Here is a 13,864-nt window from a genome sequence, read left to right as displayed (position 1 = left end):
AGTGGGAGGATGGGTGAAATAGGGATGGAGATTAAGAGTCACTTATCAGGATGAGCACTGAGGACTATATAGAATTGTTGAATCATTGTATTGTACACCTGAAACTGATATGACACTGTGTGTTAATTATACTTCAATAAAAAAAAGAAAAAATAAATAAAAGTTTATGTAAGAAAAAGATCACAAGGCTGGGAATATTAATAGATTTTTCTATAAAAAATAGTTTACTTTCTGTGGCATAGACCATAAACATATGTTGGAGATACCAGTCAATGCTCTGTGTCCACCAGTCTTTTAAAGAGAAACTGCCTCCCATCCTGGCTCCTGGTCAAGAGGTAGACCTAGGTAACTATGTTTGTACCCAGTGGTCCTGTCCCTTATTTATACCTATGAATCTAAGATGGGCACTTGTTCTAAACTGGACTAATCTGTCTCCTAACACTAGGAATTTGAAACTGAAATATGGATGGTAATCTAGGAGGCACTATAATGCATAGCCAAATGGAATTGGGGTGGACCAAACACAGTGCACTTCATTGGGGGCAGAGAAATCAAGAGAAGATAGAGAAAGCTATTCTAGATAGAGATGAAGAATGACTATATATATATATATATATATATATATATACACACACACATATATATATGAATGACTATATATATATATGAATGACTATATATATGTATGAATGACTATACACACACACACACACACTAGAGTGGTTACCAGCATGGATTTGGATTTCAGTTCTTCCACTTAGTGCAAAATAAAGAAGAATTAACCAGTTAGGAGGCTACTCAATAGTCCAAGTGAGAATTATTTATAATAATCTAGGACAATGGTGTATAGGGAAAATGCGCTTCAGTGCAAATTAGGAATTATCTAGAGCATAGAGGACAACACTCTGGGTATTCTGATTTACAATTCTAAATTACAAATAACAGATACAATTACAAAATAATTCTTGTCTATAGAAATGCAAATGTACTATTCAGTAGGGAGTAAACTGACTTCCCTTCCCTACTGTGGAAGAAGATAGTTTTACCTCCATTTGCATGTTCCTTTCAGCATTCTTTTACTCCATATAAATTTGTACTTTTTGAATTCTCCTTTGAACTGGTTCAAACATCTCATTAATTTCTTCATGGATGAGTAAAGCATGCATCTAACATGCATTCTTTTTCATGAGAGTTCATGATTTTATTTTATTTTTTTAATGTTTTTAACGGTTTCGGAAGTTTCCCACCCAGATGTCCAATGGAACAGAACAGAACCAGAGAAGTGCACCTCATGGGTAGTTGAAGCCCATGTAAGTCTTCTCTTGACCCTTAGAGGTGAATCCAAAGCAGCAAATTTGCGATGCTGTTTTTTTCTATTTTAAATTTCCCTCTCTCCTAATTTTGTGCTTTGTTTTTAGTTCTTCTGTATCTGATAAATTATTTTCCATTGGTGGCAGCAATCACTGGTGATTTGGTTTTATGGTCTGATCATTTGATGATTTCTCTTAAAGAATTAGGGTTTTATAGAGACCTAGTCTCTGCTTGGTGAGAGACAACAGAGTATTAGTTTTGTTAGTGTATTTTTATCTATAAAATAGTGTATTTTATCTATACTGTTCATTTCTCTATTTTGAGCTCAAATCAATTAAGAATTTACTGTAGGAAAAATAGCTCTTTGATACCTGGATCAGAGACTTACTGTGATGTTGTGTTTACTCTTGCTTTCCTTGTGGCTGAAATTTTAGAATTGAAACTGTAAGGGCTCTCTATTTACGTTTGTAATTCAGAAAGATCTTTACTTTTCATTGTGTGAGTATGTAATGCTTTTCCATCTCAGGATGCTATTGACAGATTAGATTATAAACTCTTAAACAGTCCTGTTCTGATTGGCTGATAGAGGTAAATAAGCACTTATATAGATTGAATATTCCTAAAATTCCCAGAAAATAATGAACTGATACTTTAAATGAGCCAGAATCTAAAAGGAAAGAAAAGTTTTCTTAGCAAAACTAACAGGTAACTTTTGAAGACAAATTCACAACATTTAAGTGAATCTTTAGCAAACAAGACTAGTTCAATATTATTGGTTTAATAAGTCTAGCTATGTCTTCTCTGTTTTATCAGTGTTAAGTATAATGCAAGCCTATATCTTATTCTGGTTGGGAATGTTCTTCTTAAATTTACCCTAGTTTATTGATCAAATAAACTAACATTACTTCCACTTAATGTTTAAAATTATTAAAAAATATGAATTTGTTTAGCCAAATTGAATCAGTTTCATTTTCAATAGTAGTTACATTTTACAGTATGTTGGCTTAAAGATAATTTCTTTAGGTGACTTAAAACCTTGGACTCACGTTAAATTAATTTCCAGATATTCATTGGATGTTGAAATCATTTCTAAGTATGATATGATGCTGCAACATTGATTACTAAATATAATTTTCAGTTTGTAGGCTTTTATTTTGTATTTTAAATGCTACAAAGAGGTTACCTCTGTGGGCCTGTTGATAAATGTGCTTATTTTCACCATTTTGAGAAATCTTATTAAGGATATGTATGTCTGTAAAATGTGTTATGTGTATTGATGAGTTTTGTTAGTCTGCTAAAATGGCAGTGTATGACATGTAGTTTATAATACTTACCCTCTAGTTTAGTGTGACATAAAAGTTACTTTGGTTAAAAGTTACAGTTAATACAAACGATTGAGACTATACTTAGGAGCAATAGTTTCAGAGAAATAAAATTGTGCACATGCTTTTGTTTTTTGAGGAAAAGAGTAGTCTCTTCCAAAAAGAGCCATTCTCAGTGTTTTTGGGTCTATGAACACTGAACTACATTTCCACCAGCAATGTCTAATTCAGTTTCTCTCTATCCTCACCAGTATTTGGTGTTGTCATTATTTTTTATTTTAGCCATTCTGTTGGGTGTGAAGTGATATCTCATTGTGGTTTTAATTTGCATTTTTCTAATGGCTAATGATGTTGAACATCTTATCATGTGCTGTTTGGCATCTGTATATCTTCTTCAGTGAAATGTCTCTTCATTTTTTTCCCCTGTGTTCTAAATAGACTCTGCTTTTTTACTTGTTGAATTTTGAGAGTTCTTTATATATTGTAGATACTCATCCTTTGTGTTTTGCAAATACATTCTCCTACTCTATGGCTTGTCTTCTCATCTTCTTGACAGTTTTTCACAAGAGCAAATATTTTTAATTTTGTGATTCAGTTTATCAGTTTTTCCTTTCATTGATCATGCTTTTGGTTTCAAAGGTTAAGAACTCTATGCTTAGCTCTAGATCCTTAGCATTTTCTCCTATTTTTTTCTTAAAAGTTCTATAGTTTTCTGTTTTACATTAAATTTATTATCTATTTTGAGCTGATTTTTGTACAAACTGTGAAACCTTGGTCAAAACAAGTTTTTTGTTTTTGTTTTGTTTGTTTTTATTTTTTGCCTATATGTGTTTCTCCAGAACCGTATGTTGAAAAGCCTATTTGCGTTAGTCCACATGTTCATTGCTAATTTATAGAAATACAGTTGATTTTTGAACGTTTATCTTTATCTTGAATCTTGTATAACTCACTTATTTGGCATTAAGATCTTTTATGTAGAATTCTTGGGATTTTCTTTGTAGATAATCATGTTATCTGCAAATAGGGACAGTTTTATTTTTCCTTTCCAGCTCCACATTGAATATCAGTGATGTGAGCAGATTTTTGCCTATTTCTGATCTTAGAAGGAAAACATTGTCTCATTAAGTGTAATGTTAGCTGTAGGTATTGTGAATGTTCTTTACCAAGTAAGTGGAGGAAGTTTCCCTCTGTTTTTTTTTTTTTTTTCCTGAGACTTTTTATCATGAATGGGTGTGGAGATTTTGTCAAATGACTTTTCTGCATCAATTGAGATAATCATGTGAGTTTTATATGCAGATAACATTGGTTGATTTTCAAATATCAAACCAGTCTTGCATCTCTAGAATAAATCCTATTTGGTCAGGGTGCACAATTTTTAAACATATTAACTGTACTTGCTAATATTTTCTTAAGCATTTTTTGTGTCTATATTCATAAAGGATATTAGTTTTCTTTTTTATAGTGTCTTTGTTTGATTTAGTATCAGGATTATAGTAGAGTCATAAAATGAACTGGGAAGTGTATCTTCTTCTATTTTCTGGAGGAGATTGTGTAGAATTGGTATAGAATTGTGCAAAAATATTTGGTAGAGTTCTCTAGGACACTATCTAGGCCTGGAGATTTGTTTTGGGGAGTTAAGTTATAAATTTTGTTTCTTAAATAGTTATGGTATTATTCAAATTGTCAGTTTCCTATTGTCCAAATTATGGTAGCTTGTATTTTTCAAGAAAGTGGTTTATTTCATTTAAGTTGTCAAATTTATGTTTGCAGTACTTTTTTATCCTTTTGATGTTTTCAGAATCTGTTGCAGGAAGTTCTGTTTCATTCTTAATATTGGTGATTTATGCACTTTGTCACTTTTCCTAGAAGTTTGTCAATTTTATTTTTTCAAAGAACTAGTGCTTTGTTTCATTTTATTTTCTCTTAAGTTTTTCTGATTTTAATTTCATCGATACATACAAGACGTGATCATTGGTATCTACTGTTGGAACTCTCCATTCACAGATACTCACAAACTCAATACTCTTGTATCGTTGTCATAGTTACAGACTTTATTTTCCTAAGCTTTCACAAAATAAAGCAAGTATGTGATGAAGAGAGGCTCAGCATTCCTACTCTGTTCTGGATAAACTTAATTAACTCCATTCCCTTATCATTCAAGGCCAAAATGCTGAGAGTTCTTGCTCTTGGGCATCTTTTGTCCTCTGGCAACATCTCTTCGTTCTACTCTCCAGCACAGCACAGCACATGCTGTTCTGGCACACTAAATCTAACAGAGGAAATTTTAAGTGTAAACAATATGTATTTGCATATTCGAGATAGAATACTAATATGTTTTTACATTGTAACATTCTATTTCTGGGAACATGGTTAAAGCAGGAATATTTTCTAGCATTTTCTTGACATGATTCCTCTTACCTTCCTCCTTATTAAAAAAGAAAACATTAGATTATCCTTCCTCCAACTGGACTGATTCTTGGGCTTATGATTCTTCAGAATTAGAATACCTAATACTTGAACACAGAGCTCACTCCAGGTCAGACACTGTATTAACCACACTACATGCACTATCTCTTTAATTTTTATGATGTCATTATAAGAATATTACCCCAATAGAAAATTGAGATAATAAAAAGACAAGAAAACGGATTTCAAAGAAGTTGAAAGATAACTTGCCTGCATTCACACAGCTACTTAGTTCTTGAGCCTGCACTAGAATCTGTGCTTACCTGAAGCACTACCCTAATCCTATATTATACTATCAATTCCAGAACTAGCTATTACTGTAACCTTTTTGTCTTTGAAGAAAAATAGGTCTTTGTGTTTTGGCCACTATGTAAGTACTATATGCCTAACTTAGCTAATATTCCTACAGCTCAGTTGCCAGGCATCTTGTGTTTTCTGTAGCTTCTCCTCTTTCTCTCTGCTTCTAGACCCTGCTCAAAATTTGTTTCTCTGTTCTTAATGTTAATTAGAGGACTCAAACGTTCTGTTTTCTCTTCCTCTTTTCTTCTAAATATCTTTCCTCTACAATTTTTAAGATTCCCATACAGCTTTCACGTGCTCATATGAGACTCACAGTATAAATGCACATGTTAAAAGACAGTTGCCATTTTAAAGGCAATTTTTATTGCTTTTCTTGCTATTTATAGCTTTCCTTAAATAGTTCTTAGACTTAAGAACCTTCCATTTATATACTTACATATATTTTTAGGGTTTCTAAACCAGGACCCAAGATACCTACCCATCACTATAGAGTGGGGAAATATTCTGAATATTAAATGTTATATTCTTCCTACTTAACGATGTCAATATTAAATATTTATCAAATAACTATTTAACTGAGTGTCTATATGTCAGATACCACCCTAGACACTACCTTTTACCCTTCCACCCAAACATTTTTTGGTAAAAGAACACTTTTTAATATTAAAAATAAGTTTTATCAATATAATAATATATAAATTCATTTTAGAAAAATAAAAAAATACAAACCAAAAAAATTAGTAAATAAACACCAACACTTTTAATACTTTTATAAATATCCTTCCAAATTTTATCTGTATGTTTGAACTGTTAAAATTTTTTTCAATTAACACTATGTAATAAACATTCTTCTACATTAATGGTTGTTAAAAGGGTAAGAATAGTTCGTTTTGTGGGTGTACAATAGTTTTAAAATCACAGTTCAATGTTGGATTCAGCCTACTGGTAACTTTCTGAATTACAATGCAAAGACTATGTTTAATGTCATTGCAAGAATTTTTCTAATGTGTCCTTAGGCAGTTTCTCATAGTCTCAGAAATAGCATTTCTAATGGGCTGGTGGACGTTTTCCAGATCTCAAAGAATTATCGTTTGATTAGTTAAGCTTGTAGTTTATACATTCTAAGGAGATCCTTTGTGTATGAAGTTCAGCATAATTAACCAGTTAGCTCAAACCTTAACTCTTGAAAAGTGTGTCCTTTATTCAATAAACACATAGAATTCTTGACATGGGATGCAAAGATGAATAAGAGCTTGTGCAGTGCAGGTAACACTTTAGTGTAACACGCTGATTTGTTATCAAATAGAATACAGTGGGCTTAAATTCTGCAGTAGACGGATGCACAGGACCCTTAGGCTGTGTTGAAGCCTAAGGCAGTGTACAAAACAGCGATTACTTGCAACATTTCTTACTGAGAAAAGAATGTACTTTTTATTTACTATTTGGTGGTTGAGGAAAAGATACAACCCACCGCCTCTCTTCCTTGATTACTCAGGTTTCTCAGTCACATGGCCGCGTGCAGTTTGCTTACTTTTAGCATGTAAATCTGGAGGAAATAGTCTAACTCTGTATCGAAGTAGAAGAAATTTAGAGATGACTGGTACAGCTAACATGAGAACAGGGGCGGCTGGGTAGCTCAGTCGTTAAGCTTCTGCCTTCGGCTCAGGTCATGATGCCAGGGTCCTGGGATCGAGCCCCACATCGGGCTCCCCGCTCCGCGGGAAGCCTGCTTCTCCCTCTCCCACTCCCCCTGCTTGTGTTCCCTCTCTCACTGTGTCTCTCTCTGTCAAATAAAAATCACAAAAGAAGAACAAAAATCACACTAACGGAATCTTGTCTTGACACGACAAAAAAGACGTCACTTGGGATAACCATAACGTCAACACTGTGGCGTCTCGCCTATAAGCGGAGGCGGTAAAGTGTTAAGGTCAGCACAGGCCTCCATGTTTCAGTAGACAGCGCAAAACCTGGCTGAGTTTTCAGGTGGTGCCACCGACCCCCCTCCGGGCTCAGAAAACAGAACAGACGAGGACAACCGTTAGGAACTGCGTTCGCGTCATGCCTGAGAGCGGACGCACAAATCTACGTCTCCAAGCACTCCCTCGAGGCCCCGCCCACTCCTCGTCCTAGAGCCCGCTGGGGGCCCCCGGGGGGGCGTGGCCAAGGTTGAGGCGAGGAGAACGCGCAAGCGCACTCAGAACGCAGTCAATTAGCCAACTATTAATCTCGCGAGGGTTGAAAGTCGGTGGCGTAGGTAGTTGTCCTGGATGCTGCCGAGATAGATGATTTCTCCCGGAGGAAGAAAAGGAGGCGGCGAAGCTAGTTCCCGGCGTCGGTCTCTCTTTCGCTTTCCTTTCCCCTAACTCCAACCCTCCGCCCTCCTGTAAATCAACCCGCCTTCCCTGACCTCGGTGACCCAAGTGGCCCCGCCCACTCCCGTCGACGTGATTCCCGCCGTGAGGTAAGCGCCGGTCGAATCCCGAGCCCCGCGGAAGAGGAGGCAGACGAAAGGGGGAGGCTGCTCGGCCCGGCTCAGGCTCGTAGCGGAGCCGCAGCGCAGGGGGGCGTTCGGGTGGTCCTCTCGCTCCTCCGTCAGCTCGTGGCGACGTAACCACCCAGGCCTAGGCCTCATCTCTGCCGAGCCGGGCCTCAGGCAGCAGCGGGTGACGCAGACGGAACATCATGTCGTCCGTGGCCGAGCCTCCGCCACCCCCGCCTCCCGAGAGCGCGCCTTCCAAGCCCGCAGCCTCGGCCGCCAGCAGCGTGAGCAACAGCAGCAACAAAGGCGGCCCGGAGGGCGTCGCGGCCCAGGCGGCTCCCTCTGCGGCTAGCTCCGGCCCCGCGGACTCCGAGATGGAGGTGAGGGTGGCTTGTGGCGCGGGGAGAGGGCGCAGTGGGGAGGAGGAGTTGGTTCCCTCGGCTGGATTTTAGTGATCAGACGCAGAGCCATACTCCACCCCTCCTGCATCCAAACTCGGCCTCAGACCCTTAGGATCCGAAATGATTCACACTTGCGCCCTTGTGCTTAACCTACGCACGCCGACTCCGATGGATTTCTGGCAGTTCACATTTGCATTATTTGTCTTTTTAGCGAGCCTTGCCAAATCCTCCAACGCTGTTATTAAACAGATGTTATTGATTACTGAGGCCGAGAGGAACCTACCCGGTTATGTGTGGGGGGGGTTTTTTTTTTTTTTTTTGGTAGATTCCCATAATTCCCTCACCCATCTCCTGTTCTAGCTTTTAGTTTCCACTAAACTTGCGGGAAGGGAGAGGGAGATGCCACTTGATAGTGAGGGAAGGATGTGTGGGGTGGGGAAGGCATTTAAAAGCAGCGCATCCGAGGACTCAGGCCTCCTTTTTTTCATCCCGGTCCTTGCGGGGGCGGTATCTGTTCTGGGCAGAAACAATGGCTAGAGCTGGATGGCCGAGTGCGCAGTGGGGATAAGCGGGGCGCAGCTGCTCCTGTGAAGGGAGAGGAGGCTCCTCTCAGGCACTGTTCCTTAGGGAGGTAAGCGACCAGGGCAGCAGCAGCTGTCTTGCACCTCCCATCTAATTTGGGTAGGGGGATGAATGAGTGAATGGATGAATTAGTGAGTCTGGGGCGGTTGGCTTTCAGTCCAGCGCAATTCCTCTTTTTGGGCCTTGGCCTTTTTTTTTTTCTTTCTTTTTTTCTTTTGAAAATTGGTACTGTTCGCTTGCCGAGCCTGCCTTCAAGGGCTGGGGTTGGCCCGGGGATGGTGACAGTGCTGCGGGGGTGGAAAGTTTGGGGAGCTGCCAGGCGGGTCTCTTGGGTGTGCTCCAGGACTTTGAGAGGTCTGGGAACAAAGTGATTGCTTGCTCCTTCCAGATTTTATTCTTGGCCTTCGATCTGTTTTGAGATATTTTATAGTCGCAGCCCAAGGATTTCTGGGATTTTTCCATCCTTAGATAGAAGGAGTGAAGGTAATATTGCTCTAAAAAAAAAGGATCCTTGATGCAGAATTAACACAATAAGTAAATGGAAGTGCAGTTTAACACCGAAGAGTTTGGCGCACCCAAGTTTTACTTGGCCATCAATGGTCTAATCTAGCGTGAATTAACATTTATGTTAGTAGTTTATAAGAGAACTTTTTGGTGAGGGTAGGTTTTAGTGCAATAGGACGTTGATATTCTGTACTTTTTAAGTGATTTGATTTTTGTTTCAGGTTCTTATCTAGTGTTGCCTATTTTTCTTAAGGTTTTAAATGGTTCTTTTGGATTACCAGAGCTGTTTAACTTGGATTCATGCTCCACGGTTTAAGGGGGTTTGAAAATCTTTGACACTGAAGGCAATTGTGTGTAAATGGACAATTCTCTGCAAAATGCTGTCCATAGTTTTCATCAGCTTCTCAAAAGGGTCTGTCGTTCAAATTTTGGAATAGCAACCATTGTCTTACTAGAGATGTTTAAATATCAGAAAGAGTAATTTAAAGTCTAAACTGGCTTTCAGTTGCTGTTTTTAAATTTAAGTGGAATTCAAGTTTAAGTATGGATATTGATGTGATAACGAGTACCAAATGAAGTCTGGGCCATATTTATTTGCCAGATGAAGAAATTGAGTCTTCTGATAAGTAGAATCTGTGATAGAACCCAGGTCTAGCTCTGAAACTGACCCATTTCCCACAAACCTTACCCTGTCATGTACTTTTTAAGAAGGATGTTTGACAATTTTATTTCTTGAAGAATGACTTAGTTATTTTTACCTTTTTACCTAATGGTGTGTTAACTGTTATTTTTACCTTTTCATGTATAGGAGCATGAGTAATTTAATCTTTTATCAGTTTCTTCACTGACTAGTTTTAGTCTTGATGTTTTTCTTTTCATGTTATAGTTGATTTAAAAAAATTTTTTTTGAAGATTTTATTTATTTATTTGACAGAGAGCGAGAGAGCGAGAGAGCAAGTGAGCACAAGCAGGGGGAGCAGCATGCAGAGGGAGAGGGAGAAGCAGGCTGTCTGCTGAGCAGGGAGCCCAACGTGGGGCTGGATCCCAGGACCCTGGGATCAAGACCTGAGCCGAAGGCAGACGCTTAACTGACTGAGCCACCCAGGCGCCCCTAAAAAACTTTTTTAAAGTAAATAAATAAATAAATAAATAAATAAAACAAAATTTTTTTTGAAGTAAAATGTACATTATCTTTTTCCTAAATGAATTGGGAAATCATTGAGGTTCACTGATAAATACTAGGTTTGGGCATATATGTGTAATATGTCTGGCAATCTTAAATGCCTTTTTCTTGTATGAAAGTAGAATTTAAGTTGGGTATTTTTCAAAAATTAGAAAATAAGTGAAAACTTGCATTCACAAATTGTTTCTGACAAGGTGGACCTTCCCATAAATATTAGCTACCTTTCCTATGTATTCAGTTAAATTTTCATTTTTGCTTGGTGTACTGATAAGTCAGGGGAGTAATTTCATTTTTTATTATGATTTTTTTGGCAACGTGGATGGAACCTGTCTTTTTGTCTTTCGCTGTTGATTAGACTAATAGGTAGGTATACATATGCCAACAGGGTAGACTGATAGATAGGCACACTGTATACCAAATAATCATATGACCTCAGCCCTGGAGTCCAAATCCTTTTTTTTTTAAACTATGAAAGAAATAATGACTACTGTTGTTTATTATGGTATATTTTGACCTTTTATGATATCTAGTACTATTCTGTGAAGTAGGCTAGTAAGTGGTTTTATCATTTTTATTCGAGGACACCAGAGATCTGCGATGAGCTTTAAAGGTAACACAGATGCCTAAAGATCTTAGCAGTGAAGTTAGATTAGAATTTAGATAATTTGACCTCTCAATTCTGGTACTATACCAGCTCCAGTCCCCCAATTTTTTAATCACAGGTAACTATAGTACATACTTCCAAGCGCGGATTTGTACATTGTTAATGAAAATTATACTTTTACCTATTGTTCTTTAGTTGTTTTTTTTGACAGATGAGTAGAACTTTGCAGAGTAGTTGTTGCTGTTTCTTTGTGGCATTTTGAATGTCAGGTCGAATAAATTTACAAGAAAGGATATTTATTACTAATTTGTAGTTATGGAGTTTTCGATTTAGGGTGCATGGTAAGTTTTTTGGAAGATGGAAGATGGAAATCAGGGTGGCTAATGATGGTAATTTTTAGGTGTGTATTTGTATAGAAGCACAGTAGATACTGCAGTGTTATGATTAAAAGGGAACATGATTTCTTCACATTATATACTATTTAATTTGGTTTCATAATAGTTACTGAATAGAAAAAGAAACCGATTTGTTGAAAGTTATTCTGTTCTAGCTTGATGTAGATAATAGTCTTGTGTTTTAATCTTGGCCAATAGCCATGCAGTTTACATATTTGGGTTAAATAGGTTGTTATCATCATGGCATTTAATTTCATCAGGATACCCTGTCAGGTTAGATTATAGCCATTTAAGTACCTAGCAAGTTTGGGATAGAAATGCATTACTTAGAATGTGTTTTGAGCAGAAATTAGTTTAATAATGGTGTGTTAACTGTTTTTGAAGAACAATCCATGATTTTTCCCTCCTACCAGGAAGTATTTGATGATGCATCTCCTGGAAAGCAAAAAGAAATTCAAGAACCAGATCCTACCTATGAAGAAAAAATGGTATGCTCTAGTATATGAATAGAGTCTATAGTAACTTTTAATTAGGTGATCAAATGGACCAAAATTCTGCATTAAATTTTTATAACTGAGGCACAGATATCCATTTGAAATATGTGTAACATGGGATACTATAATTTTTGTTACTTGCCTATGTAAAGCAAATGTAGAAATATTACATGAACACACATAATAGTGTTAGGTAAATATATGGGATATGTTACTCCCCTTTATTTTAAGATTCAGTGTCAGGGAGTGAGGAGAGTAAAAGAGCAGAGTAGTAGTTATTCAAGGTGTATTCTGCATCTGTCATTCTATTCCACTGGGTACAAAGACAATAATATATGCTCCTTGCCCATAGCTTTTTTATAATATGGTGAGATCTTTACAAAAAGAGCACATGATGTTATTTTACTTGAATCCTCGAGGACCCACCTCACATTTCATACCTTAGAAAACTTTTTTAGCATGACTTAACCATAACCTACGAAGAGCTTTAAACTTAAATTGAGATTCAGTAATAATAATGGCTAATAGCAAATGCTTACTATGTACTAGGCCTTTTTCTGAGTGCTTTATGTGGATTAAACTCATTTAATTGTACTGAAATCTTAAAAAGTTAAAATAACATGTTAAATAGTAATACCACTATGCAGTATAACTGTGCTCTCTAAAAGTAAAAACAGTGTCTTAATCTGTCTTCAACACCTAGATCAATGTCTGGTATGTAATATATTTTAACAAATGTTTTTTGAAACTTACTTTCTCTTCAACCTTTCATCTTCTCTTCAAGATCAGTAAATATTTTTGAATCTCTTACATAGCTTCAAAATCCTAAAAATAAATGCATTTTTTGAACATGTGTATATGTATATGCATACATAATGTGCATGATAAACAGTAGTATGTAAAAATATAAATGACATTTTTATTTTTTATTTTAATTCCAGTATAATTAACATACAGTGTTATATTAGCTTCAGGTGTACAATATAGTTATTCACTAATTCTGTACATTACTTAGTGCTTATCACCTATTTCACCCCCCCCCCACCACTAGTTCTCTATATTTAAGAGTCTGGTTTTTTCTCTTGTTTTGTTTCTTTTTTAAGTTTTTTTTTTTTTAAGATTTTATTTATTTATTTGACAGAGTGAGAGAGGGAACACAAGCAGGGGGAGTGGGAGAGGGAGAAACAGGCTTCCCGCCCAGCAGGGAGCCCGATGCAGGGCTCGATCCCAGGACCCTGGGATCATGACCTGAGCCGAAGGCAGATGCTTAACGACTGAACCACCCAGGCGCCCCTCTCTTGCTTTGTTTCTTAAATTCACATACGAGTGAAGTCATATGGTATTTGTCTTTCTCTGACTGATTTCTTTCTTTCTTTCTGTTTTTTTTTTTTTTTAAGATATTATTTATTTGACAGACAGCAGGAACACAAGCAGGGGGAGTGGGAGAGGGAGAAGCAGGCTTCCCGGCTAGCAGGGAGCCCGATGTGGAGCTCGATCCCAGGACCCTGGAATCATGACCTGAGCTGAAGGCAGATGCTCAATGACTGAGCCACCCAGGCGCTCCTCTGACTGATTTATTTCACTTATCATTATACTTCTTAGGTCATCCATGTTGTAAATGGCAAGATTTCATTAAAGGACATCTAAGATTTCTATTACATTTTATATATGTGTATATCTCTAATTGTCCCATATCTTTTCTTTGCTGTCAAGCTTAAAGAAAAATATATTTGCCAACTCTACTTTTCCCATTCATTTCTTCAAACCCTTCATAATTTATGTTCTGTTGTTAACACTGTAGTAGTGAATCTAATTTCCAATTT

At 37.2% G+C, this 13,864-nt stretch overlaps 1 protein-coding gene across 1 annotated transcript in view; it reads left to right on the top strand.

Moving 5' to 3' along the window:
• Nucleotides 1-7,649: 7,649 nt before the first annotated feature.
• SMARCA5 (SNF2 related chromatin remodeling ATPase 5) overlaps nucleotides 7,650-13,864 on the top strand; it is a 40,537-nt gene continuing 34,322 nt past the window's right edge. Inside the window, exons 1-2 of the mRNA XM_028102260.2 lie at nucleotides 7,650-8,258; nucleotides 11,961-12,035. Coding sequence (XP_027958061.1) covers nucleotides 8,082-8,258; nucleotides 11,961-12,035 — 252 coding nt within the window. The 5' untranslated portion in view covers nucleotides 7,650-8,081. The remainder of the gene's footprint in view (nucleotides 8,259-11,960; nucleotides 12,036-13,864) is intronic.

The sequence above is a fragment of the Eumetopias jubatus genome, unplaced genomic scaffold (assembly GCF_037043125.1).
Source record: "Eumetopias jubatus isolate StellerSeaLion01/CBP00866 unplaced genomic scaffold, mEumJub1_p1.0 scaffold_2, whole genome shotgun sequence".
NCBI lineage: Eukaryota > Metazoa > Chordata > Mammalia > Carnivora > Otariidae > Eumetopias > Eumetopias jubatus.
The sequence above is the reverse complement of the archived record's forward strand: the minus strand, read 5'-3'. Positions and strand labels throughout refer to the sequence as shown.